Source organism: Nycticebus coucang, chromosome 12, assembly GCF_027406575.1.
Source record: "Nycticebus coucang isolate mNycCou1 chromosome 12, mNycCou1.pri, whole genome shotgun sequence".
NCBI lineage: Eukaryota > Metazoa > Chordata > Mammalia > Primates > Lorisidae > Nycticebus > Nycticebus coucang.
The window spans coordinates 108,031,304-108,055,865 of NC_069791.1; the positions used below are offsets into that span (position 1 = coordinate 108,031,304).

The window sequence follows — 24,562 nt, forward strand, 5'->3', positions numbered from 1 at the left end:
GGGGGCAGGTTGCATCTAATGGGGACAGACATCAGTGTTTCAGATGGGGAAGATGAAAAAGTTCTGGAGATGGATGGTGGTGACAGTTGCCCAACAATGTGAATGTGCTTAGTATCACTGAACTAACGGTACACTGAAAATGGTTAAAATGGTAAATTTGATGTAATGCAGATTTAACCACAATAAAAAAATGAGAGAAGTGCTGATACATACTACAATGTGGATGAACCTTGAAAACATTATGGTAAGTGAAAAAAGCCAGATGTGAAAGGTCAAAAGTCACATGATTCGAATAGGCTGATCTGTAGAGACAGAAGCACACTGGAGATGGCCAGGAGCTGGGGGAGAATGGAGGGGCTGCTAACGGGTGCAGGGTTTTCTCTTGGGAAGACGAACATGCTCTGGGATTAGACGGTGGTGAATGCCCTAAATGCCACTGAACCGTGCACTTCAAAATGGTTTAGATGGTTGATTTTATGTCACATATGTTTTGTTGCCATTTTTACAAAGGGAGGAAAACGACAGGAGAAGGAAAGGCCCCGACTTCGCTGGCTCTTCTTAGGAAGAAGGCCCCAGGGACAAGTTCAGACCCAGCTCCAGCACCGAGGTACTGTGTGACCCTGGCAAGTGAGTTAGCCTCTCTGTGTCCCACTTTGCTCATCTGTAAAACGGGATGATCTGAGTCAGAGCTGCTGGGCTGCACAACCCCAGGGGGTGCTGTTCAGTCAAGTCTGTGACTCGTATTCCTCAGAACAGTGCAGGATGTGCCCTGCGACTGCACACATCACGCCAACTTCGTGGCATTCCTGGGAGATCGCATGAGAGTAATCACGTCAGGGGCTCAGGATCCAGGATCCCAGATCCCGCCCAGTGGGCAGCCAGCGTTCAATCATTCAATAACATAATCATACATTTGCATTGGGGTGTCGCCACTCCACCATTTTCCCTTTGTAGGACTCAAAGCTTCTCCATGTATGAATTTCTGGATGGTCCTGTTAAATAAAGATTTTGATTCAGGGATGAGGCCTGAGAGTCTGCTTTTTTTTTTTTGAGACAGTCTCACTCTGTCGCTCTGGGTAGAGTCCTATAGCATCATAGCTCACAGCAACCTCAAGCTCCTAGGCTCAAGTGATCCTCCTATGTAGCCGAAACTATAGGTGCCCTCCGTAATGCCTATTGTTTTAGAGATGGGGTCTCACTCTTGCTCAGGTTGGTCTGGAACTCCTGAGATCAATCAATCCCCCCACCTTGGCCTCCTAGAGTGCTGGGATTACAGGCATGAGCCACCACACCCACCCAAGAGTCTGCATTTTTAACCAGCTCCCAGGGGATGCTGGCCCAAGGACCACACTGAGGATAGCAGGTACAGAGAAATGCGGTCCCCTGGATTAACTAGGGCTGCTGTTCACAAGGCACCACAAAAGTACTAGTCATGGGTGACTTAAAACAACAGAAGTGTATTTTCTCAGTTCTAGAGGCCAGAAGTCCAAAATCAAGAGCTATTACTGCATGAGTTATTTCCTGATTTCTGAGATTAGGTTATCAAAGCAAGGTTGCTACCTTCTGGAGCCTCTGAGGGAGAAACGGTCCCATGCCTGTCTCATAGCTTCTGACAAAAGCCATCCCTCCTTGGCACCGCTTGACTTGTAGCTGTATCATTCCGATCTCTGCCACACTGTTAAGGTACTTTATTGTAGCAGCAGTCCATTTCTCTGGTACCAATTTCTGTCTTTCCAGGTTGTTTTTATTTTATTTTGTTTTTTTGAGACAGAGTCTTACTATGTTGCCCTCAGAGTGCCGGGGCGTCACAGGTCACAGCTACCTCTAACTCTTGGGGCTAAAGCGATTCTCTTACCTCAACTTCCCGAGTAGCTGGGACTATAGGTGCCTGCCACAATGCCCAGCTATTATTTTGTTGCAGTTGTCATTGTTGTCTAGCAGGCCCAGGCTAAACAGGTTCGAACCTGCTCCCAGGTGTATGTGGCCGGTGTCCTTAACCACTGAGCTATGAGCACCAAGCCTGTGTTGGTCAGTTTTGTGTTGCAAAAGCAGGATACCATAGACTGGGAAAATTATAAATAATAGAAAGTTGTTTCTCATAGTTCTCAGGGCTGAGAATGCCAAGATCAAGGCCTTCACTGCCACAATGGAACCTTGAGTGCTGTGTCCTCTGGAGGGGAGGAACATTGGTCCTCAAGTGGCAGAAGGGCAGAAGACCCAACAGGCACTCTGACAAGCCTCTTTATGAAGGCATTAAACACACCCATCAGGGCAGGGTCCCCACAGCCTAATCACCACTTAAACATCCCACCTTTTTTTTTATTTTTTTTTTTGCGACAGAGTCTCACTTTGTCACCCATGGTAGAGTGCTGTAGCATCATAGCTCACAGCAACCTCATACTCTTGGGCTTAAGTGATCATCTTGTCTCAGCCTCCCAAGTAGCTAGGATTACAGGCATCCACCACAACACCTGGCGATTTTTAGAGATAGGGTCTCGCTTTGGCTCAGGCTGGTCTCAAACCTGTGAACTCAGGCAATCTACCTGCCTCAGCCTCCCAGAGTGCTAGGATTACAGGCGTGAGTCACCTCACCCAGCCTCAAGATCCCACCTCTTAACACTGTAAAAGACAACCCATGTATTTATTCCTTCTTTGGGTGTGACTTTCTAATAGCCAGCCTCAGAGATGACCCTGGGTGATCCTGACTGCCTAGTATGCACACCCTATATAACCACCTCCCATAATGAACCAGGGCTGATCATCAGCATGGCCAACAGTTACATCAAAAGTGATTATATGTCATTTCTGAGATTAGGTTATCAAAGACATGGCAGCTTCTGTCTCGATCACCATCTCTTGTTCTACTTGGGGCAAGTCAGCTGCCATGTTGAGAGAGCAGCCCTATGTTGGGAGGCCCACATGGCAAGCAACTGAGGCCTCCAGCCAACAGCCATGTGAGGGCGTCATCTTAGAAATGGCACCTCCAGCCCACTCGGGCATTTGGATGACTGCACCCTCCTGAGACCCTGAGCCAGAATCACCCAGTTAAGCTGCTCTGATTCCTGACCTTCAGGCACAGTGTGAGATAATAAATGTGTGTGCCACTAAGTTGGGGGAAAGTTGTCATGCAGCAATAGCTCACTATTATAAGCTCTCATGTTGAAGGGTTTTAACTCTGTACGAGGCATGTTATATTTTTTCAGGAGGTTTCATAAGGTGAAAAGGACAAGGAGAGTTGGATTCCTCTAAGAAACAGGTGGTGAAATGAGGGGCCCCTGCCTCATTTGAGAACTGTGGGTAAGGGAAGGAGGCCATGAGGGCAGCTTCGCTCACACTCACTTCTTTTCAAAAGGACGCTCAGAGCTATTAAGTGAGAGGGAGAAAAGAGCAGTGAGTCCCAGAACTGACTTTCCAGAAGCCTGGAAGGAAAGTCAACCAGCAGGAAGGCACTAAAGCCAGGCGGCAGTCCACAGGTTGAAGAAGTTGCAAAACCTTTTTCTTGTTTTCATCCTTGTGCTGAGTGGGGTGAGCTTTTTTTGGACTGGAAGTAGAGCGTAGATTCACCCAGTTAAGTCCCTTTTTGGTGTTTTTTTTTGTTTGTTTTTCTGGAGAACTACTATCCTGTTTCCCCGAAAATAAGACAGTGTCTTATTTTAAGGTGTGCTCCCAAAGATGCACTAGGTCTTATTTTCAGGGGACGTCTTATCTTTCCTGTAAGTAGGTCTTATTTTCAGAGGATGTCTTATTTTCAGGGAAACAGGGTAGATTCTGCTAGACGCTGGGCAGGATCTGAAGGTATCAGGTAATTAACTTAGTCTATTGCCCGGCTCTTGGGAACTTCAGTGTCCTCATCTGCAAAATGGAGAGATTCCTATCTTTCCTTATAATTTTTATTTTGACCCTTCTAATGTTTCTGGAATGAGGATGTGTCCACTAATGACCGCAAACATTTAATGTAGTGTTTATTTCCCACCCCTGCCTCCAAAAGCTATAACAGATCCAATGTACTTTAAAATGTATGACATTTTTAGCTGGGCATGGTGGCAAACATGATATCCCAGCACTCTGGGAGGCTGCGGCAGGTAGATTGCCTGAGCTCAGGATTTTGAGACCAGCCTAAGTAAAAGCAGGACCCTGTCTCTTCTAAAAAATAGAAAAAACAGCCAGGTATCATGGCAGGCACCTGTAAGCTACTTGGGAGGCTGAAGCTGGAGGATCACTTCAGCCCAGGTTGCAGTGAGGAACAATGACACCACTGTACTCTACCAGGATAAAAGTAAGACTATGTCTAAAAAAATAGAAAGCATTTTAGAAACAACAGCCATCCGTGGGACAGCCTAACTTAGGGGTTATTTAATGGGAGAACTGAATGAAGTCATTTTAATTCATTCAGCAAATCTGAAATCACTACCACAACTTGGCCTGTGGGAGTCTCATTAAACTGGTTTATTCGTTTATTTTGTAGAATTGCTCGTGACATTTTTAAAAATATTCTTGCTTTTTGTCAACAAAAGGAAGTTCCAGATCCAATTTGGCTGGCTTCTACATCAAGACTTAGAATCAGCAGCCTCAGAAGGAGCCCTGGGTTCTTTGAGCTTAGAAGAGAATTAAAGATCAAAACTGGGGGTCTGAGATAATAGGCAAGGGTTGGTGGAAGGCAAAAGCATGCTGTTTCTGGGCCACTGTTAGTAGTGACAGAAGAGCTCAAAAGAAGAAAATGTACTTTTAGGACACATCATTTCTGCATTATCTCTGCCAAGAATCATAACATGAATCTAGTCACGAAAAAAATCAGATAGACCCTAGTTAAGGTACCTTCCTCAAAACAGCTGACCTTTACCCTTCAAAAATGTCCATGTCCTAATACTTCTACACTGCTGGTGGGAATGCAAGCTAATACAACCTTTTTGGAAAGAAGTTTGGAGAATACTCAAGGAACTAAAGTAGACCTACCATTTGATCTTTCGGTTCCTCTACTAGGTATTTACCCAGATGATCAAAAATCATTTTGCAGGTGGCGCCTGTGGCTCAGTGAGCAGGAGGCCAACCCCATATACTGAGGGTGGCGGGTTCAAACCCAGCTCCAGCCAAACTGCAACAAAAAAAAAAAAAATAGCTGGGTGTTGTTGACAACTACTCAGGAGGCTGAGGCAAGAGAATCACCTAAGCCCAGGAGGTAGAAGTTGCTGTGAGCTGTGACGCCACGGCACTCTACCGAGGGTGATAAAGTGAGACTCTGTCTCTTAAAAAAAAAAAAAATCATTTTGCAACAAAGACATTTGCAGCAGAATGTTTAATGCAGCCCAATTCATAATTGCCAAGACATGGAAACAGCCCAAGTGCCTATCAACCCATGAATGGATTAACAAATTGTGGTATATGTACACCACAAAATACTGTGCAGCCATAAAAAAGATGGAGACTTTACATCTTTTATGTTTACCCGGATGGAGCTGGAACATATTCGTCTTAGTAAAGTATCTCAAGAATGGAAAAAAAGTATCCAATATACTCAATACTACTATGAAATCAATATATAACCACCTACACACTCATACCAATGGTAAAACATAACTATAGTCCAGAAAGTAGACGGGAAGAAGAGAGAGAGGGGAGAGAAGGGGTGGGAGGAGGGTATTTGGGGGACCTCACCTAATGTGCATGATGCAATGGTACATTTCAAACCTATTAAGAAAAGAGTATAATTGTCTTACCACAACAAATAAGTAAGCGAGGGGATGGATGTGTTAATCAGGTCAATGTAAGCATTTCACATTATGTATCAAATCAGTACATTGAACCCCATAAATGCATCAATGTACACAGTTATGATTTAATAAAAAAGTCCATGTCCTGAGAAATAAAGTTTATGAACTGTTCTAGAATAACTAAATGCAATGGCAATCCTGTATTTTTTTTCTTTTACTTGGAGAAAAAATTACGTGGGAATCGAATATGAACTGCAAACTAGATAATGTCTTTTTTGTTGTTGTTGACACAAGAATCTCTCAGGCTAGAGAGCTGTGGCATCATCACAGCTCACAGCAACCTCAAACTCCTGGATTCAAGCGGTATTCCTGCCTCAGCCTCTCCAGTCACTGGGAATTTAGGCACACACCACAACATTCAGGAGGCTGAGGCAAGAGGATCACTTGAGCCCAAGAATTTGAGGTTGCTGTGAGTTACAATGCCATAGCACTCAACCCAAGGTGACAGAGTGAGACTCTGTCCCCCCTCCGAAGTTTAATAAATTGAGCAACACACATTTACTGAGCACCTATCATTTACCAGGCATAGTACTAGATCAGAGCACAGTGAATAAAATGGACCAGGTTCTGCCTTCCTAGATGTCACTGGTCTCTGCCATGGAGGCAAAGAAACTACAGAACTATTTCAACATGGTGTTAAAAGTGTCACTAATAGGATAAGCAGAGTCACAACCAAAACATTCAACTGATATGGCATGGTCACGATCCAATCAGAATGGCCAGTGGGGCAGAGTCCCGTCAGTTGGCCCTGGTGTCCCCAGGACTAACCCTTTAGTTGCAGGGCCTTGCCCCAGGGCAGGGTATCCATGGGGCTCTTGACTATCTACTGATATTTAACAAACATAAGGACCCAAAAGATGGACATGACAGCTGACCATCAGCCCTGGGGTGGACACCAGGCCCATGGGGACTGAGAGGAGAGGCTCCTGGCTTGGAGAAGGGAATGCTGCTTAGGAGAGATGAGGACCGAGACCTAAAGGACACAGGGCTTGCTCAGGGGGTGACGTATGTGTTCAGGAATGAGTGGTGATGATCACACAACCTTGTGAATGTACTAAAAGCCATGAACTGTACACTTCATAGGTGTGAATTTTATGGTATATGAAGTCTGGGGATGAGCAGGAACATGGAGGCTGAGGGTCTGCACCCCTGGATGGCCTTGGACATCCACACACACAGCCTGACTGGAAGAGCTGTCCTAGTGCAAACAGGCCCCTCAGTCACCTAGGGGTGGCTTCAAGAGGTTTAGGGAGAAAACCACAAAATCAAAGCAGAACTGCAACTCCAGGCCTCTCACACTGGGGTGATATTTCCTCCCCGCTGTCTGCAGGGGGTGTAATGGGGGATTGCAGACTCAGGTGCTCACAGGGCCAGGCAGGGCTGATAAACAAACCAACCTGCTAGGGGACGGCCAAGGCTCTTCAGAGAGGCAGGCCACACCACTTAACTCTAACAGTTTTTCAAAATAGCCAGCAATCCAGATTTAAAAAAAAAAAAATTACTGATGGGAAATTCACACATCATAAAATTAACCATTTTACAGCAAACCATGTAGTAGCACAAAGTGAACTGCTCATCTTGTTGCCCCAAACATTTCACTTCAAAGTGAAACCCGGTACCTGTCAGGCAGTTTTCCCCCAACCCCTTCCTCAGGGCTCCTGCAGCCACCAATGTGCCTCAGTCTCAGTGGGTTCCTCTATCCTGAGGACTCCAGATTTTCAATGTGTTCTTTTCTAATTTTTAAATTTAAATTCAAATTCATTTACAATATCATCCTGGCCTAAGACAACAGTCAGAGGCTTGGAGTCAGTCTGTTGACTGTCAACTCACAACTTCTACTCTAAAATATTTTAAAGCCCAGGGGAGAGATACATCTGCCTTTGGATTCAGGGAAAATGCCAGGATCCATGAATGTGATTTATGGCTGTCTCTGAGTCATCCTGGATGCCACCTCATTCTAGTGAGGAGTGAGGGGTGAGCCGCTGGTCATGGAACCCCAAGGCTGAGCACCCAGTCAAACCTCTCCAAAGACTGCCCGTCAAATGCAGACAAAATTCCACTTCTCTACTAGGCTCTTCAAAGCCCTACATGATCCCTCCACAACCAAATCTCCAACTGTCTTCTCATCCCCCTCTCCCCCTTTCGACGCCCTGACTCTGACAATCCCCAGAATGCACTAACTGCCTGCCCAACCTCAGGACCCTTGCACATGCTATTTCCTTTCCCTAAACTCTCCTCCCATAGATCTCTCCATGCTCAGCTCCTCCTCCTCATCCAGGTCTCACAGACATCTCCCTCTCCGGTGACTTCCCTGACCTAAGCATGCCTTGCTCCTGGGTCCCTTTTTATCACATTCCCTTTCATAGCACTTACCTCTCTCTGAAGTTACTTTGTTTAGATATTTGCTTATATGTTTATCATCTTTTTCTTAATTATAATAGAATATCAGCTCCATGAAAGCAGGAAACTAGGCTGCCTGGTTTCCTGTGTCCCCTAGAACAGTGCTTGGCACACAAACACCCTTGAAAAATTTTTGTTTGGTTTGAAAAATAAATGAATAAACAAAACAATAAACCAGTGGTTCTCAAAGAGGTGATTCAGTGTGGCCCCCAGCAGTGTCTGAAGACACTTTTGGTTGTCCCAACTGGACCGGGGTGGGGGCCGGTCCTGGCATTTACTGGGCAAAGCTGCGGGTGCTGCTAAATAGCTTCCATGCACAGGACGGCCCTCACCACACAGAGTGACCTGCCCCAAATGTCAACAGTGCCAGCCCTGGGATAAACGAGTAAATTAGGTACTCTGGGTCCATGCAGCCAAGCTACTGCCCAAATGAGGCCTCAAGGAACCATCAGTCCCCTTCCTGTCCCCAAATGCCTTTCTCAGATTGTGTGGGTCACAGTTCAACAGAAAGCACCCTTCAGTGATTTTGTTGTGGACACAGCTTATACAATAATTTCATGTGAACAAGAAATATAAGGAAGGGGAAGTCAAGCTGTTTTAGATGTGAGGAGTTAATTTCAAAATATGTAATGCCGAATGCCGTGACCTAATCAAAGAGAACTGAAATTTGTCTAGTTCCTTGATTCTGTGGGTTATTTTCCTTGGTAATCATGGGTCTTCCTTAAAATTAAACAATTAGCTCTGCTGAGACCTGCTTGTGTATCATATTTCTATCTTTTCAAAACAGATTTTAGAGGGCTGGCAACAAACCATGATCCCACCCAAAATAATAACAGTGTTGAGGCAGAGGAACTGTTCCCAAGTATGGGGCCAATTTTGTATCGTCATTTACATAGAAAATAAAAAGTACTCCCCAGGGTCAGCATAAGATGGAGCCCTGAGCCTGCTGTCCCCACAGGAAAGCTCACCCCCAAGCACCTTGCTCTGTATTAGTATCTGACCCCTCTAAGCACAATGTAATGTGAGATACCAACTCAGAGCCAGATTCCAAAGGTTTAACTTCCTTACATTAAAAAAAAAAAAAATTGTTTTGGGCGGCACCTGTAGCTCAAAGGAGTAGGGCACGGGCCCCATATGCCGGAGGTAGCGGGTTCAAACCCAGCCCCGGCCAAAAACTGCAAAAAAAAAAAAAGTTGTTTTAGAAATGGAGTCTCACTATGTTACCCAGGCTGGCCTTGAACTACTGACCTCAAGTGATCCTCACACCGCAGTCTCCCCAGTAGCTGGGACTATCGGCAGGTATCACCACTTCCAGCTCAGATTTCCTCCTTGAAGTGTCCAAAGGTGATGTTGGGCAAGCTCAGCTCTCTCTTTGCCTCAGTTTCTTTACCCTTGACTCTGATAAAATGACAGTACCTACCTTATAGGCTTATAATGCAGATAAAATGAATTATCCTAAGGAGAACAGCTGGCATAGTGCCTACATGCAGTAAGTGCTGGAGAAATGTCTATCATCATGATTTCTCATCCAGTATAACTTCCCCCAAAGCAGCCAGCATTTTTATCTGGGGCTTCTTTTGAGGACAGCTTCTATATCCAACATGGGAAGATAAACTCATTGTGGAAGACTTCTTGAAAGACAAAACATCACTTGATGGAGCTAGTTAGGAACCTGCAGGGTAGTTTCCATTCCATGTGAAGCTTGCTGGAAGGCCTGGCCCTACTAACATGTGACTTCTTGTCCTGTCTGAGACCAGGGGACCATTTTCTCAATTTGCAATACTGATCAAACCCTGAAAACCAACCAGCTCTAACAATTGGGACCAAAATCAGATCCAAGAAATCTGTCCAGGGCAGGAGGAGACTGTTCTACTTTGGGTGGAATCCTTTGGGTTCAGAGGAATTTTGTGAAGACAGTACCTAGAAAGCATAAACATAACTTTCACAGGAGGGACAGTTTCCAACTTCAGGGAAAACCCCAGTGTGACATCTCGTTCCAGCCAAGGACATACCTCCACCCCAGCCCAGGACATGGAGGTCCTACCAACAGTCAGAATAATTGGTGCCATGTCCAAAGCCCATATATGGAGTCAGGGGCTAGTCTCGTCACACATGTTCATCATCTAATTTAGTTTCTACATGACCTTATAATAAAGCCAACATTATGCCGTGCCGTGCTCATTATTCAAGTTCAAGATCACTGTGAGTAGGCTGGGCATGGTGGCTCACACCTAGAATCCTGGGACTCTGGGAGGCCAAGCTGGGTGGATTGCTTGAGCCCAGGGGTTTGAGAACAGCCTGAGTAAGACCCCATCTCGACTAAAAATAGAAAACTAGCCAGGCCTTGTGGCAGGCGCCTGTAGTCCCAACTACTTGGGAGGCTGAGGCAAGAGGATTGCTCAAGCCCAAGAGTTTGAAGTTGCTGTGAGCTATGATGCCAAAGCACTCTAACAAGAGTGACAGAGTGAAACTGTCTCAAAGAAAAAGGAAAAAAAGGATCACTGTGAGTAGAGAGTTAACATCACGCCTGCCCAGGAATGACCTGTGCCTGCCATAGCACTGGGAATTCACGGGGATTGTTCTGTTTGCCTGCTCAGTGCCTCAGGCTGGAGAAACTGTGAGCTGGCAAGCAGGCCTTGGGCCTGGGTGAAAAGAATCATAGAAAAGGTTGGTGTGAAATAGAGGAGATAGCTTCTAGGATTCAGCATGACCCACACACTTTGGCTCTTACCCATGGCAGTCAAACACGGCCCATATACATGGCAGAACAAAAGTAGCTGGGGTGGGGACAGTGGCTGGATCTCCTACTGAGCAGAAAATGCTGTGTCCCTACCTTGCATCCTTCTAGAAAGCTAAGGAAACAAAGTTTCATATGAAAGCTCACATGTGTCTCCCAAGGTGTCCATCAACTCAAACCCATAACCACACTGTAGGGTGTAGTCACTTGGCTGGGGAACACATGATTGAGATCCAAACCTCGACCAGGTTCCTCCTGCTCCTCAAGGCAGCTGAAAGCCTACAATATTCACTATAAGTCGGTCTGCTAAAACAGAGTTATCATGTGACCTTCTCTTGAGATACATGCCCAAGAGAAGTGACACGTACCCAGTGTTCATAGAAACATATTGATGAGAACCCCAAACCCAAACAACTCGAATGTCCACCAACTTACGAAGGGTTAAACAAATTGTAGTATCTCCATACAATGGACTATTACTCGGCCATTGAAAGGAATGAAATACAGATAAATACCTAAATATGGGCAAACCTAGAAAATACAATGCTAAGTGAAAGAAGAAGTTAGACCAAAGGACAAATACTGGACAATTTTACATGTCATGTAGACTGGGCTGAGGGTTGCCCAAATAGCTGGTAAAACATTTCCGAGTGTGTCTGTAAGAACATTTCTGGGGGAAAAATCAGCATTTCAATCGGCAGACTAAAAAGAGATGATGTACCCTCACCAATGAGGGTGGGCATCACCCAGTCCTTCAAGGGTCTGAACAGATCAAAAAAAGCAAAAGATAAGGGAATTTGCTCTCTCTGCTTGAGCTGTGGTATCCATTTTCTCCTGGGCTCAGACATCAGAGCTCCTGTCTTGGGGCCTATAGACTCTGACCAGAATTTATACAATAGCCCTTCTGTTTGTGGGCTTTGGACTCATACAGAGACAGACACCATTGGCTGCCCTGGTCCTTGGACCTTTGGGCACTCCACCAGCTTGCCCAGGCCTCTTGCTTGTTGTGGGACTTCTCAGTCTCCATAATCATGTGAGCCAATCCCTCAAAGTAAATCTCTTTCTATATATTTGTATATATCCTACTGGGTCTGTTTCTCTGGAGTACCCTAACACATGCATTTCTCTTATATAGAATGTCCATAATAAACAACTCATAGAGACAGAAAAGTAAGTGGCTGCTAGGGTTTGGGAAGGGGAATATGAGAAGTGATTGCTTCATGAGTAAAGCGTTGCCATTTGGGATGAAGAAAGAGTTCTGAAACTAGACAGAGTGATGATTATTGCACAACCTTGCAAATATACTTAAAACCACACTGAACTGTACACTTGAAAAGGGTGAATTCATGGTATGTAAATGAATTTCAATTAAAAACACACACACATAAGACCACACTGAAAGCACAGGCAACTAAAGTAAAAATAGACAAATGCAACTATATCAAACTTAAAAGGTTGTGTGTATCAAAAGGTGTATTCATCAGAGCAAAAAAGCAATCCCATGGAAGGGAAGAAGATATATACAAGTCACATATCTGACAAGGGGGTAATATTCGGAATATATGATATAAAGAAATGAACAACAAAAGAATCAGATAAACTGCTTTTAAAATTGGCAATTGCACTTGAATTTCTCCAAAGACGATATACGAATGAGAGTTAACCACATGAAAAGATGCTCAGTATCACTAATCATTAGGGAAATACCAATCTAAACCACAATGAGACACCACCTCGCCCCACGTAGAATGTCTACTATCAAAAACATGGAAAGCAGGCTCGGTGCCCGTAGCACGGCGGTTACGGCACCGGCTACATGCATCAAGGCTGGTGGATTCGTGGCCAGCCCGGGCCAGCTAAACAATAATGACAACTGCAACAAAAAAATAGCCGGGCGTTGTGGCAGGCACCTGTAGTCCCAGCTACTTGGGAGGCTGAGGCAAGAGAATCGCTTAAGCCCAAGAGTTGGAGGTTGCTGTGAGCTGTGATGGCACGGCATTCTACATAGGGCAACATAATGAGACTCTGTCTCAAAAAACCAAAAACATGGTAAGCAACTATGTTGTCAGGGATGTGGAGAAACTGAAACCTTTGGACACGATTGGTGGGATTGTACAATGGTGCAACTGCTACAGGTAACAATATAGTGGGTCCTCAAAAATTTAAAAATAGAACTACAGTATGGTCCAGCAATACCACTTCTGATATCCAAAAAAAAAAACAAAAAAAAAAAACTTGAAAGCAGGGTCTCAAAGAGATATCTGCACATCCATGTCCATTGTCATACTATTCACAACAGCCAAGAGGTGGGAGCAGCCTAGTTGTCCACGGAGACACAGACAAATGTGGACTATTCATGCAATGGACTATTATTCATCCTTTAGAAGGAAGAAAATGCTGCCCCATGCTACAACATGGATGAACCTTGAGGACATGATGCTCAGTGAAATAAGCATAATGACAAATATGTATGGTGCTACTTTTATGAGGTGACTTGAGTAGTCAAATTCATAGAGACAGAAAGTAGAATGGTGGTTACCAGGAACTAGGGGGAGGAGAGATGTTTAACGGTGCTGAGTTTCAGTTCTACCAGATTAAAAAGTTCTCTTTTGCAACAGTATGAGCAAACTTAACACTGCTAACCCATTCGATTCAAAATGAGTAAGATAGTAAATTTTATGTTGTGTTTTATCACTATTTAAAAAAAAAAAGAAATAAATAAAAAGTGAGCCCACTAGGGGAAAACACACACAGCACCAGAGCTAATATTTCTTCCACCCGGCCAGCTGTGTGCTGTGGAATCACATCCTCCACTGATCCCATCAGAAGCCCCACTCCCACACTGCACTTCACTGACCTGGAACCAGGGACAGGAGCAAGGACCACATCTCTATCCCCAGGGCTTAGCCCAGCACTTCACACCCAGCAGGTGTTAGATAAATTTTACTGAATACATTGTACATCACCCACTTGGTGAAGTCAGGCTGGTACAATTGTCCCCATTTTACAGTCAGATCAATGGAGGCTCTACAAGGCACAGTGACCTGTCTCAAATCACAAAGCCAGCAAGTGGTAAAGGAGGAAATAGATGCAATACCCTAGCCTCTAGTTACAGCACACCTTCCATAGTACCGCCTCCCCTAAAGGTCCATCTGGAACCCATTTCTAGAATGAACTAGAAATAACAATTTTCAGCCTACATTAGTAATTCTTAACTTCTTTGTATCATGGACCTATTGGATAATCCAAATAAAATTTGGACCAAAGTCCATCTGTTGAGAAACCCCTCCCCACACTGCTCTCTGGGTGAGTTCATTTATTCTTAGGATTTTAGACCTACCTCTACGTTGCTACACATCAGAATCAACTAGGGGTGATATTTTCAATTCACATTCCCAGGTCTGCCTATCCCCTGTGACCCAGGAGTCTGCATTAGGCATACGAGAGGATTCTGGGATGGTGGCTCTCAAAAACACACAGCGGCTGCCTCCCAGATCTGACTGCAGCCCTGATGACTCCCTAGCAGAGCCCTCCTAGCAGCTGCCCACCCCAACTACTAGAATGTCCTACCACAAGCCAACAAGGACCACTCTGAGCTCACCTCCCTTCCCCAGTAAGTGTGCCTTTGCCTAGGTCACCAGACCAGAGCCTGGGCATCACCCTTGACTATTCCTGTCCCCAGCCCACATCCTGACCACCTCCAACCAGGCTGGCCTTACCTCCTGCATGCCTCTGGCCCTGTCTCTCCACATGCCTGCCAATGTCCTTGTCCAAGCTCCCAGTTTATGCTCCCTTCTGCTGCTTTATTAGTCCTCTATCCTGCAATACTGATTATATCACTGCCCTGTGCAAAATTCTTTAGTGGTGATCGAACTCTAGAAGTGCAACATGCAAAGCCAGAGCCACATGTGGCTATTTGGTTAAAATTAAATAATGTCAAAATGTCTGTCCCTCAGTTACAAATTTCAAATGCTCAGTAGCCGCAGGGACCACCATACTGGATGGCACAGATACAGCACACACCCATCATTGAGGAAAGTTCTAGTGGACTGTGAAACTCTAGAATTTGGCCCATGAGCCACCCAGAATCTGCTCCCAGCCTCTATACAGGCCATCCCCCAGCAGCCCTGTCCTTGGGCCATACAAACCACTTTCAGCTCCCTAAAGGCATGACCCTTCCCCACCTCGTTATCCTGGGGTCCCAGCTCAGCTGTCACTTCCTCCTCTGTCCAGGATAGGGGCCAAAGCTTCTGCCTATTACAGCATTTAAAACAAGTTGTACATCTTAGCTGGGTTGCGGTAGTGGCAGTTCCTCTCCAAGCTTGGCAATGCCTCCCAAGGACAACAAGAAGAAGAAAGATGCCAGAAAGTCAGGTCAAGAAAGACAAAGACCCACTGAACAAATCTATGCACAAGGCCAAAAAGAAGTGCTCCAAAGGCAAAGTTCGGGACAAGCTCAACACCTAGTCTTGTTTGACAAAGCTACATATGACAAACTCCATAAGGAAGTTCCTAACTATAAGCTTACAACCCCATTGGTGGTGTCTGAGAGACTGAAGATTGGAGGTTCCCTGGCCAGGGCAACCCTTCAGGAGCTCATTAGTAAGGGACTTATCAAATTGGTTTCAAAGCACAGAGCTCAGGTAATTTACACCAGAAATACCAAGGGTGGAGATGCCCTAGCTGCTGGTGAAGATGCAGGAACAGCATTCAACCAACCATATATTAGGAAAAATAAAACTTTATTGAACAACAACAAAAAAAACTAAACTAAAACAAGTTGTAGCAGCTACTCACATGCCTAATCCCTTCCCCCAAACCAGTGGTTTCCACCAGGGGTGAGTTTGCCCCCCTTCCCCTATAAAGGACATCTGGCAATATCTGAGATTTTACTGGTGGGCTGCTACTGACATCCGGTGAGTAGAGGCCAGGAATACCACTAAACACCCTATCATCCACAGGACAGTCCCCACAACAAATTAGTACTTGGCCTAAAATGTTGGGAACATTGAGATTAAGCAACCCTGCCCTAGATTAGGCAACTCTGAAAAGGCAGGGGCTGTGTCCTATACACTGCATACCCCTAGCCGCCAGCCCAGAGTCAGGTGTGTGGTGGGTTCAGACATTCTGTATAACTCATCACCCAGTATTCCAGTTCTCCTACAGTATCTTCAAAATGGTAGGATGAATAGAACCCCTCCCCCCACCCCAAATATCCAGGTCCTAATCCCCAGAACCTGTCAATGTTAATTTATATGGCAAAGGACTTGGCTGACATGATTTAGTTAAGGATCTTGTGATGCAGAAATTATCCTAGATTATCTGGGTAGGCCCCAAATGCCATCACAACTGTCCTTATAAGAGAGAGGCACAGAGAGGCTTTACACATACAGTCACACAAGGTTGCATAAGGATGGAGCAGAGGGAGATGTGAAGATGCTACACTGCTGGCCTTGAAGATGGAGGAAGGGGGGCGGTGCCCGTGGCTCAGTGAGTAGGGCGCTGGCCCCATATACCAAGGGTGTGGGTTCAAACCTGGCCCTGGCCAAACTACAACAACAACAAAAAAATAGCTGGGTGTTGTGAAGGGCGCCTGTAGTCTCAGCAACTCGGGAGGCTAAGGCAAGAGAATTGCCTAAGCCTGAGAGCTGGAGGATGCTATGAGCTGTAACGTCACGGCACTCTACCAAGGGCGACAGCTTGAGACTCTGTCTCCGAAAAAAAAAAAAGAAGAAAGAAGAAGATGGAGGAAGGGACGACAAACCCAAGAATGCCATCAAGAGCTAAAAAAGGCAGGGAACAGACTTTCTCCTCCACTGTCCCCACAGGCAGTGTGGCCCCACTGATATCTTGGTTTTAGCCCAGTAAAACTGATTTTGAACTTCTGGCCTTGGAACTGTAGGAGAATAAACTCATCTTAACCATACGTTAGACGATGATTTGTTATAGTGGCCATAGGAAATTAATACTCTATTCCATTCTGGGGTTTCTTGGATTTGAATCACAGAATTTCAGATAAAAAAACAAACAAACAAACAAAAAAACTACAAATAAAAAACAGAGACTTTAAAAGGAATGGAATTTAGGTGTTAGGGTCCCACCCCTGTTGGCTCTGACAGCTGGAAGGAGTGCCTGCACATGAGCCTGGGTGTTTCTAGACATGGCAGTTTCCTGGGCCAGAGACAACCACGTCCATTGGTCACTCCTCACACCTTGGTCCTGCTGACTTCTGGGATGCTGACGGAGTCAGGCAGGTAAGTGACTTGACCCAAGACAAATCTGTCTGGCTGCAGGTGCACAAAGATTAAAATAAAAATCAAGCCCTTTCCCACATTTCCAGCCACTGAGGCCTTTCCTTCACCTTCCAACATAGCCTCAGCACCTGCAGTTTCCTTCAGCCCGGAACACTTTTTCTCTGGAGCCTCCAATGGCTATCTGCTTCTTCTCCCGATTCAGATCTCACCTCAAACATCACCTCCTCAAGGTCGGGTGCAGTGGCTCATGCCTGTAATCCCAGCACTCTGGGAGGCTGAGTCAGGCGGAGTGCCTAAGCAAGAGCCAGACTCCATCTCTAAAAATAGCCCAGGTGTTGTGGCAGGCGCCTGTAATCCTAGCTACTTGGGAGGCTGAGGCAAGAGTTTGAGGTTGCTGTGAGTTATGACGCCACAGCACTCTACAAGGGTAACAAAGTGAAAGTGTCTCAAAAAACAAACAAACAAAAACCACCTCCTCAGAATGGTCCTCCTAGATTACACTAAGGCAAGTGGCCTTCCAGCTTACTTTCCCCTTCATTGCCCAGCTGACTTTCTCATACTCTGCAATTAACCTTACTAATCTCTTTGTTTGCCAAGGCAATGTTAGCTCCGCCCCCAATCCCCAGCGCGTTGCAGACTACCGGAGGGCAGGACCACGTCTGATGTGTCCACGGGCGTGTTCCTAAGGCACACAGTCGGTGCTCAATATATTTTGAATGAATAAGTGAATGAATTTGTAGCTTTGGGGAATGAGTACCCAAAACTGAATTCCAACATACCTGATCTTGGCTTTCCTAAAGGCCAGCTCCTCTTCGTTGCCAAAGTCCAGGGACACATCCTCAGTATCGTCCACCAGGGCCTGGGGAGACGCCAAGAGACCGTGGGAGCCCCCACCCCCAGCACCATCCCGCCGGCCCTGCACTCCCGGGGGGTCTCCACTACGCACCTCGCTGGGTTCCCAAGGGGTCCCTCCGAGCTGGCGGGCCCCTCCCCTTCGGCTGCGAGGCGAGGCCTTGTCCTCCCTCCCGACCACCCGGGTCCAGATGGCTCCGGGCTCCGGGCTCGGCGCGTCCCTGCTGCCCCCGGCTCCTCCCAGCGCCAGCACCCCCGCCGCCCTACCTGCTTCATCCCGCCCGGAGCGCACCTGGCGCGCAGGCCCCAGACTCCGCGGGTCGCGGCCCAGGGGTTCGGATGCCTGGAGGGCAGGGGGCGAGCGGCGCGCGCGGAGGGTCTCCACGCTGCGCCCCCGGGGCCGCCTCCGCGCAGGCCGCCAGGTGGGGGCGGGGCGCGCGGGCCCAGAGCGCAGTCGCGGGCGCGGGGCCGGGTGGGAGGAGGGTCCCGGCGGGGCCGGCCCGGGGGCCCGCAGAGAGGACGCCGGCGGGAGGGCTGAGGCCGCCAGTGGAGGGCGGAGGGCGATCCTGGGAGTAGTGGGAGCGGGGGTGTCAGCGAGTGTGCGATGCTCTGTGAGCGTCAAAGGAGCGAGTGACCAGGGAGCGGACGAATGTTGGCGCCGGGACGCCGCTGCCGGGCCCTGGAGCCGGCCGGTGATTGCCCGCAGTCTGCGTCCAGAACTCGGGCGTTCGTGCGGAGCAGATTCCCAGGCCCGGCCCGGGGTTCCAGCGGCGGGACCCGAGCCCTGGCGTCTGCCCTTCAGCCGGCGACGCTGCTGCGGCCCGTTTCGGAACCGTGGGGAGATAGGCCTGCCTGGGGTGCCAGGCAGGCACCGAGCACCAAGTATTGTTAGTATAGACAGGGATAGCTTTTCTGGAGGTAAAGGTCTCCCTGGTGTCTCACTGGAAAGAAAGTCTGTCACAAGGTCACTCCCCTCTCTCCCGCCCACCCCGCCAGGGACAAAGGGCTGAGCACGAAGACCCCAGGGCCTAAGGTTCAACCCGTTCCCGTCCTCTCACCAGGGCGGTAGGGCCTCCCTCTTACCCCTGGTGACCCCCAAAAGGGCCGCTGGGCCACTTGCCCCTGAATCAGTTTACCTCCTGCTGGGCCCCATGGGTGGGGCTGCCTTGCCCTCAGATCCCTGAGACCCTGTGGGCTTTATTCCCTAAGCTTACCCCACAGGGCCTGGCAGGTGTGTGTAAGGGAGGGGGCTTTCTCCCGCGGCACAGAATGCCATCTTCAGGAGCCAAGACTTAAAGCAAGTATTTGCCAAACTCTCCTGCAATACCAGTAGCTTCCAAAAGCCCCACTGCCCAGGTCACACTATAGACCAGCCTTGGTAAATCAGGCTCTTTGCAGGTGAAAACAGCGTTTTTGAAGCTCCCAGTCATTGGGCACCAAAGTAGAGAACCTGTGTTTTAAATTGATGCTTCTCACTGGTCAATGCAAATGAATCACCTGGGGGTCCGGATAAAATGCAGGTGCTGGGGAGGGGTGGGAGTCTGGGTTACTCTCATTTCTAACAGCCCCCAGAGGAGGCTGCTACTAATCTTTGGACCACCCTTTAAGTCATAAGGCTGTAAACAACAAAGGCTGAGTTGGCTGTTGTAGGCCTAAGCAGGCTCCTGGGGCAGAAGTGTCAAACTGAGAGGCACACTCCCCCCAGGGCCTCCTAGGAGGCCTATGAAGGGACATGGGGGAGGAAAGAGCCTGGTGAATGCAGCTGGCCTTGAAAAGCCGTTGCACAACATTAAGGGGCTTTTCCTCTGACCCTGAGAATCACCAGCCCAGCCATTGGTGTCTGCTGAGTTGGGGTTCAAAGAGTCCACCGAAGTGGTAAGAAGGTGGGGAAACCCCCTTGGGATTCCCATTTGGGGCCAACTGTCATTCTCAGCCATTAGGTTGAGGATGCCTCCAGAAACAGCCATCTGGAGAAGGCTCTACTCTCCTGACCTGTTATGTGGGGTTAGAGGGCTAAGGCTGTGGGTTATTGCTTCCTAGGATAAAGCAGCCTCTTTCCACACAAACCTGGCCAACCCCCTTTGGGGTCAGCTTACTGAACCTGGAGGGTGCAGAGAGAGCCCAGGGAATTCATCCTGAGTTCTAAAACTGGTTGTAGCAAGGCTGGGTACAAGGCTCACAATCATAGTACTCTAGGAGACTGAGGCGGATGGATTGCTTGAGCCCAAGAGATTGAGGTTGCTGTGAGCTACAATGATAGCACAGCCCTCTACCTAGGGCAACAGACTGAGACTCTGGCTCTAAATAAATAAATAAAACTGGCTGCAGCAGAGATACCTGTTATGAAGTAGACTTTAGGGCCCTACTCTAGGCCCTCTAAATCTGCAGGGCTGGGGCTGGACTTTTTTTTTTTTTTAAGACCGAGTCTCAAGCTGTCGCCCTGGGTAGAGTGCTGTGATGTCACAGCTCACAGCAACTTCAAACTCTTGGGCTTAAGTGATTCTCTTGCCTCAGCCTCCCCCCCACACCCACCACAACACTTGGCTATTTTTGTTGTTGTTGTTGCAGTTGCCATTGTTTTAGCTGGCCTGGGCTGAATTTGAACACATCAACCCTGGTGTATGTGGCCAGCACCCTACCCACTGAGCTACGGGCACTGCCTGAGAATCTGCTTTTAATAAGAACACAGGGGTGCTGGTTAGGAGCTGGAAAATTGGGGAACACTGACCTTCTCCCCACCACTGCTCTTTGCTGGTCGTGGCCCTAAGGGGTTTCAAGAGCAGAGCTGCCAGGAGCAGCCCCATCTCTGGTCCCTGCAGCTGGGCTCCCTGCCCCTGGATCCAGAACAACCTGGAGAAGGGCTAAGACAGCCACTGGCCTCAAGATGACCCCTGGAGGTCAACATCTGGAGTTAGGAACCTGGCTAGAAACATGACAGGGTGACCTTGGGCAGGGGACTTCACCTCTCTGGCTGCAGTTTCCACATCTGTAAAGTGAAGCCACATTCACAAAGTGTGGGGACACATACTTGGCAGAGAAGATGCAGGACTAGAGAAAACACATGCCAAATGCCCTTCTCAGAGCAGGGCGCAGGAAACAGTGGCCCTGGTGATAGAGGCTATAGTGATCAGCAGAGGGTTCTGAAGTCTGAGAAAGCCCCGTGGGCCAGCAGCACACAGGACAGGACTGGAGCCTCATGTCAGACCAACCCCTTCCCCTGAGGGACATCTGTCCTCATGGCAGAATAGACCTGGCCTCACACTGGGTGCACCCATGACAGATGGCACCCTGGACAGAGATGCACACACAGCTCTTCCCTCTAGGGACCCCAGCAGCCCATGCCTAGGAGGCAGGGGCCTGAGTGTGACTTCTGGTGAGTGTAGGTCAGGGAGCTGAAGCCCAAAGGCTGGAGGAGTATGGCCAGGGGCAGGCAGGAGGGGTTGGTGTGGCTGGGCCATGTTGGGCCCTAACCCAGGTGGAATGTTTGACTCTTTAGCTTTGGATTCCACTCCTAGGCATGCACCTGAGAGACTCCAAAATGTGTTCACCCACAACCTTGTACACGAACGTTCGTAGTAGCATCATTTGTAGCTGCCAAAAGGTGGAAATAGCCCAAATGTTCATCAATGGAAGAATAGAAAAGCAGAACGTGATCTGTCCAAATAGTGAAGGATTATTATTTATTATTCCATAAAAAGGGATGAAGCACTCACACAGGCTACAGCATGGATGAGCCTCGAAAACATCTTGCTGAGTGGAACAAGTTAGCCATAAAAGGCCACGTGTTGTTTAATTCCATTTACATGACACGCCCAGAATAGGCAGCTGCAGAGTCGGAGGGTAAGTAGACTAGGGGGGTCACCAGAGACTGGGGCGGGAGGGAGAGGAGAGTGGAGGGGAACTGCTCATCAGCAGAGAGTTTCTTTGTGGGGTAATGAAAATGTTCTGGAATTAGTGGTGATGATTGAACGACCTTATGAATATACTAAAAATCATTAAATGTTACACTTTTTGGTTTTTTTTTGAGACTCATTCTGTCACCCTGGATGGAATGCTGTAGTATCACAGCTCACATCAACCTTGAACTCCTGCATTCAAGCGGTTCTCCTGCCTCAGCCTCCCAAGTAGCTGGGACTACAGATGCCCACCATAATGCCCAGCTAGATTTTCTATTTTTAGTAGAGAGGGGGTGTCTTACTCTTGCTCAGGCTGGTCTCGAACTCCTAAGCTCACGCAATCTGCCTCAGTCTCCCTGAGTGCTAGGGTTATATGTGTGAGCCTCTGGGCCCAGACAATTTCTTAAACCTGGGAGCCTCTTGCCCACGCTCTTTTCTTGTTTGCTGAAGGAGCCAGGGCCTTCTGTCCTTTGTCTCATCTCCCCGCAGTCTGTGTTATAGTGGTGGCATCCCTGAGATGGAAAACACCATATTCTCAGCCTGCCTGAAACAAATGTGTCCCATCTGGCATCCTGAGAAACCCATCCTACCTTACCCTACCCTACCAGTCGGTAGTTGTCGAGAGGGCAGAAAACTTGCCACAGAAATGCCACTGCAAGTTTGAGGCTGGGCGGGAGCCAGGGAGAGTGATAAACACAAGGGCTGGACCTTTTCTGCAAACCGTTAGCTGGATGAATGGTGGCAACTGGCCCAGAGTTCAAAAGGTTCTCCACAAGCAAGGTCCTGCCCTTAGGCATTCTGAACTGATTGCACAGCTGGCTCAGCGATTGCTAGCAGCAGCGCCCTGTGTTGAAGTGAGAGGAGGAAATGGGACTCTACCCTCTGCCATGCGGTTTCTACCTTCACTCTCCCATTGGGTGGATGCTAAATTCTCACCCAGGGCCCATAAGACTGTGGCAGGACCTGCTGCCCTCCACAGGCTGGCTATAGCCACTCTGTTCCTGGCACACTGGCCAGGCACAGCCCATCCTCAGAACACACTGCACCTTCCCCTTCCTCAGGGCCTTTGCACGTGCTGTTTCCCCTGCATTGAAGCTGCCCCACAGTGCAAGCTGATTTTTTCACAAGGCTAGAAACAGAGCAGCTCTGAGTGGCCCTTTGTGACCTTCTCCCTAACATGCCATCGACTACTACCTTTATATTCTAGCTGTTTCTGTTTTGAGTTCTTGAGAGCTTTTCACAGCTCTCTCACCTCTTTTCTGTTTTTCCCCATATTTGGTCATTCTCATTCTCTCTTGAATGTCAGCACAATGAGGGTAGGACCCTGTGCAAAATTAATATGGCTGGGTTCCCTGATTCTTATTTGCTAGACCTGGCAACTTCACCAGAGAGAAAGGAGGGCCATTGCCAGGTGCCAAGCAGGCAGATTTGAGGGCCTGGTGGGATCTGGGGGGTGGGGGGACTGCCATCATGGCAACACTGGGCTGAGGGTGAGAGGGGGCTGCTGGCTCTGGCATAGCAGGTATGGAGGCTGCTGCTTCCACTCTGCCCAGTGGGGGAGACAAGAGTCCAGTCCCATGTCTGACACAACTCACCCCTGGCTGCTTAACTAATCCTCTTGTACCAATTGCCCTCAGCCTGCAGGATAAAGAACCTCTGTGTGACTTGGAGCCCGGCCTGGTTTGCAGGTTGCTTACCTGCCCTGTGGCTCTGTTTCTTCACCTTTAATGTCCTAAAGATGCCAGCCCCTCCCTCAGAGGGTGGTGTAAAGATCAACCATGGATCCATGAAAGGTGATCAACACAGTGCCAGGCACGTTAGAGGTGTGCAGTGAATGTCATTGCTGGCATTGCTTATGGGCCCTGGGTGGCCTTGTCTTATGGCCAAATCTTCCTGAGTTTCCCTTTCTGAGGCTCCGTGCTGCTTCTGGTATGTGCTGGAAGCCTGTTCCCAATTTGAGTCTGTCTTTTCCTGGTTGGGAAGGTCCAGTACCAGCTGGGCACTCCCCTGAGGGGAAATTCTAGACCAGAGGACAAAAGAGACAACCAAGGTTTGATGTGCCCCCTCACCAGGGCCTGGAGGAGTTGGCAAACAGGCCAGAGAAAGCCTCTCATTGCTCAAGAGCTATAGGACACAGGGCAGAAATGTCAAGCCAGCAGGGCCTTTTCCGCAGGCAGCTGGGAAGGTGGCAGTGTTTGTTTCCCAACAGGCAGGATGCTCCTGGAACCTCCAGTCTCCTCTAACAGCAGCAGGCAGAACTCAGCCAGTCCTTCCCACAGGTCCAGTGCTGAGAAGGTCGTGATGCTGGTCTCCCCCACCCCCAGCAACTGGAGGTCCAGTGGGCTGTCCCTACCAGAAGAGGTGCCCTCACCAGGTCCTGCTGAGCTGGGATCTGCCAGCCTTTCCCTCTTCACCTCCTGCCACCTGTTGTCTGACCACTCAAGCCCTTCCTACCTCAGGGCCTTTGCACTTGCTGTCTCCCTGCCAGGGAGCATTTTCTCTCCTGATTTGGTCGGGGCTGAAATATGAAGTCTCCTCCCAATGGGTCTCTCCTGAAACCTAGCTCATGTCCCACCAGTTGCTCAGTCCCTCTCAAGGGTCTAGGATCTAGGTCACAGCCCAACATTTCTGTTCCCTTTCTAGCACTTTCTATGA

The 24,562-nt window shown here is 48.2% G+C and overlaps 1 protein-coding gene across 3 annotated transcripts in view; it reads right to left on the reverse strand.

The window, feature by feature from the left end:
- TVP23A (trans-golgi network vesicle protein 23 homolog A) overlaps positions 1-19,145 on the reverse strand; it is a 41,086-nt gene extending 21,941 nt beyond the window's left edge. The window contains exons 1-2 of one of the 3 annotated variants that reach the window (XM_053556189.1): positions 18,279-19,145; positions 17,939-18,018 (exon numbers count right to left, since the gene is read on the reverse strand). In XM_053556189.1, the coding sequence (XP_053412164.1) occupies positions 17,939-18,018; positions 18,279-18,287 (89 nt within the window). In that variant the 5' untranslated portion in view covers positions 18,288-19,145. The remainder of the gene's footprint in view (positions 1-17,938; positions 18,019-18,278) is intronic. The other 2 variants (XM_053556190.1, XM_053556191.1) reach the window with 2 other exon arrangements.
- Positions 19,146-24,562: the final 5,417 nt, after the last annotated feature.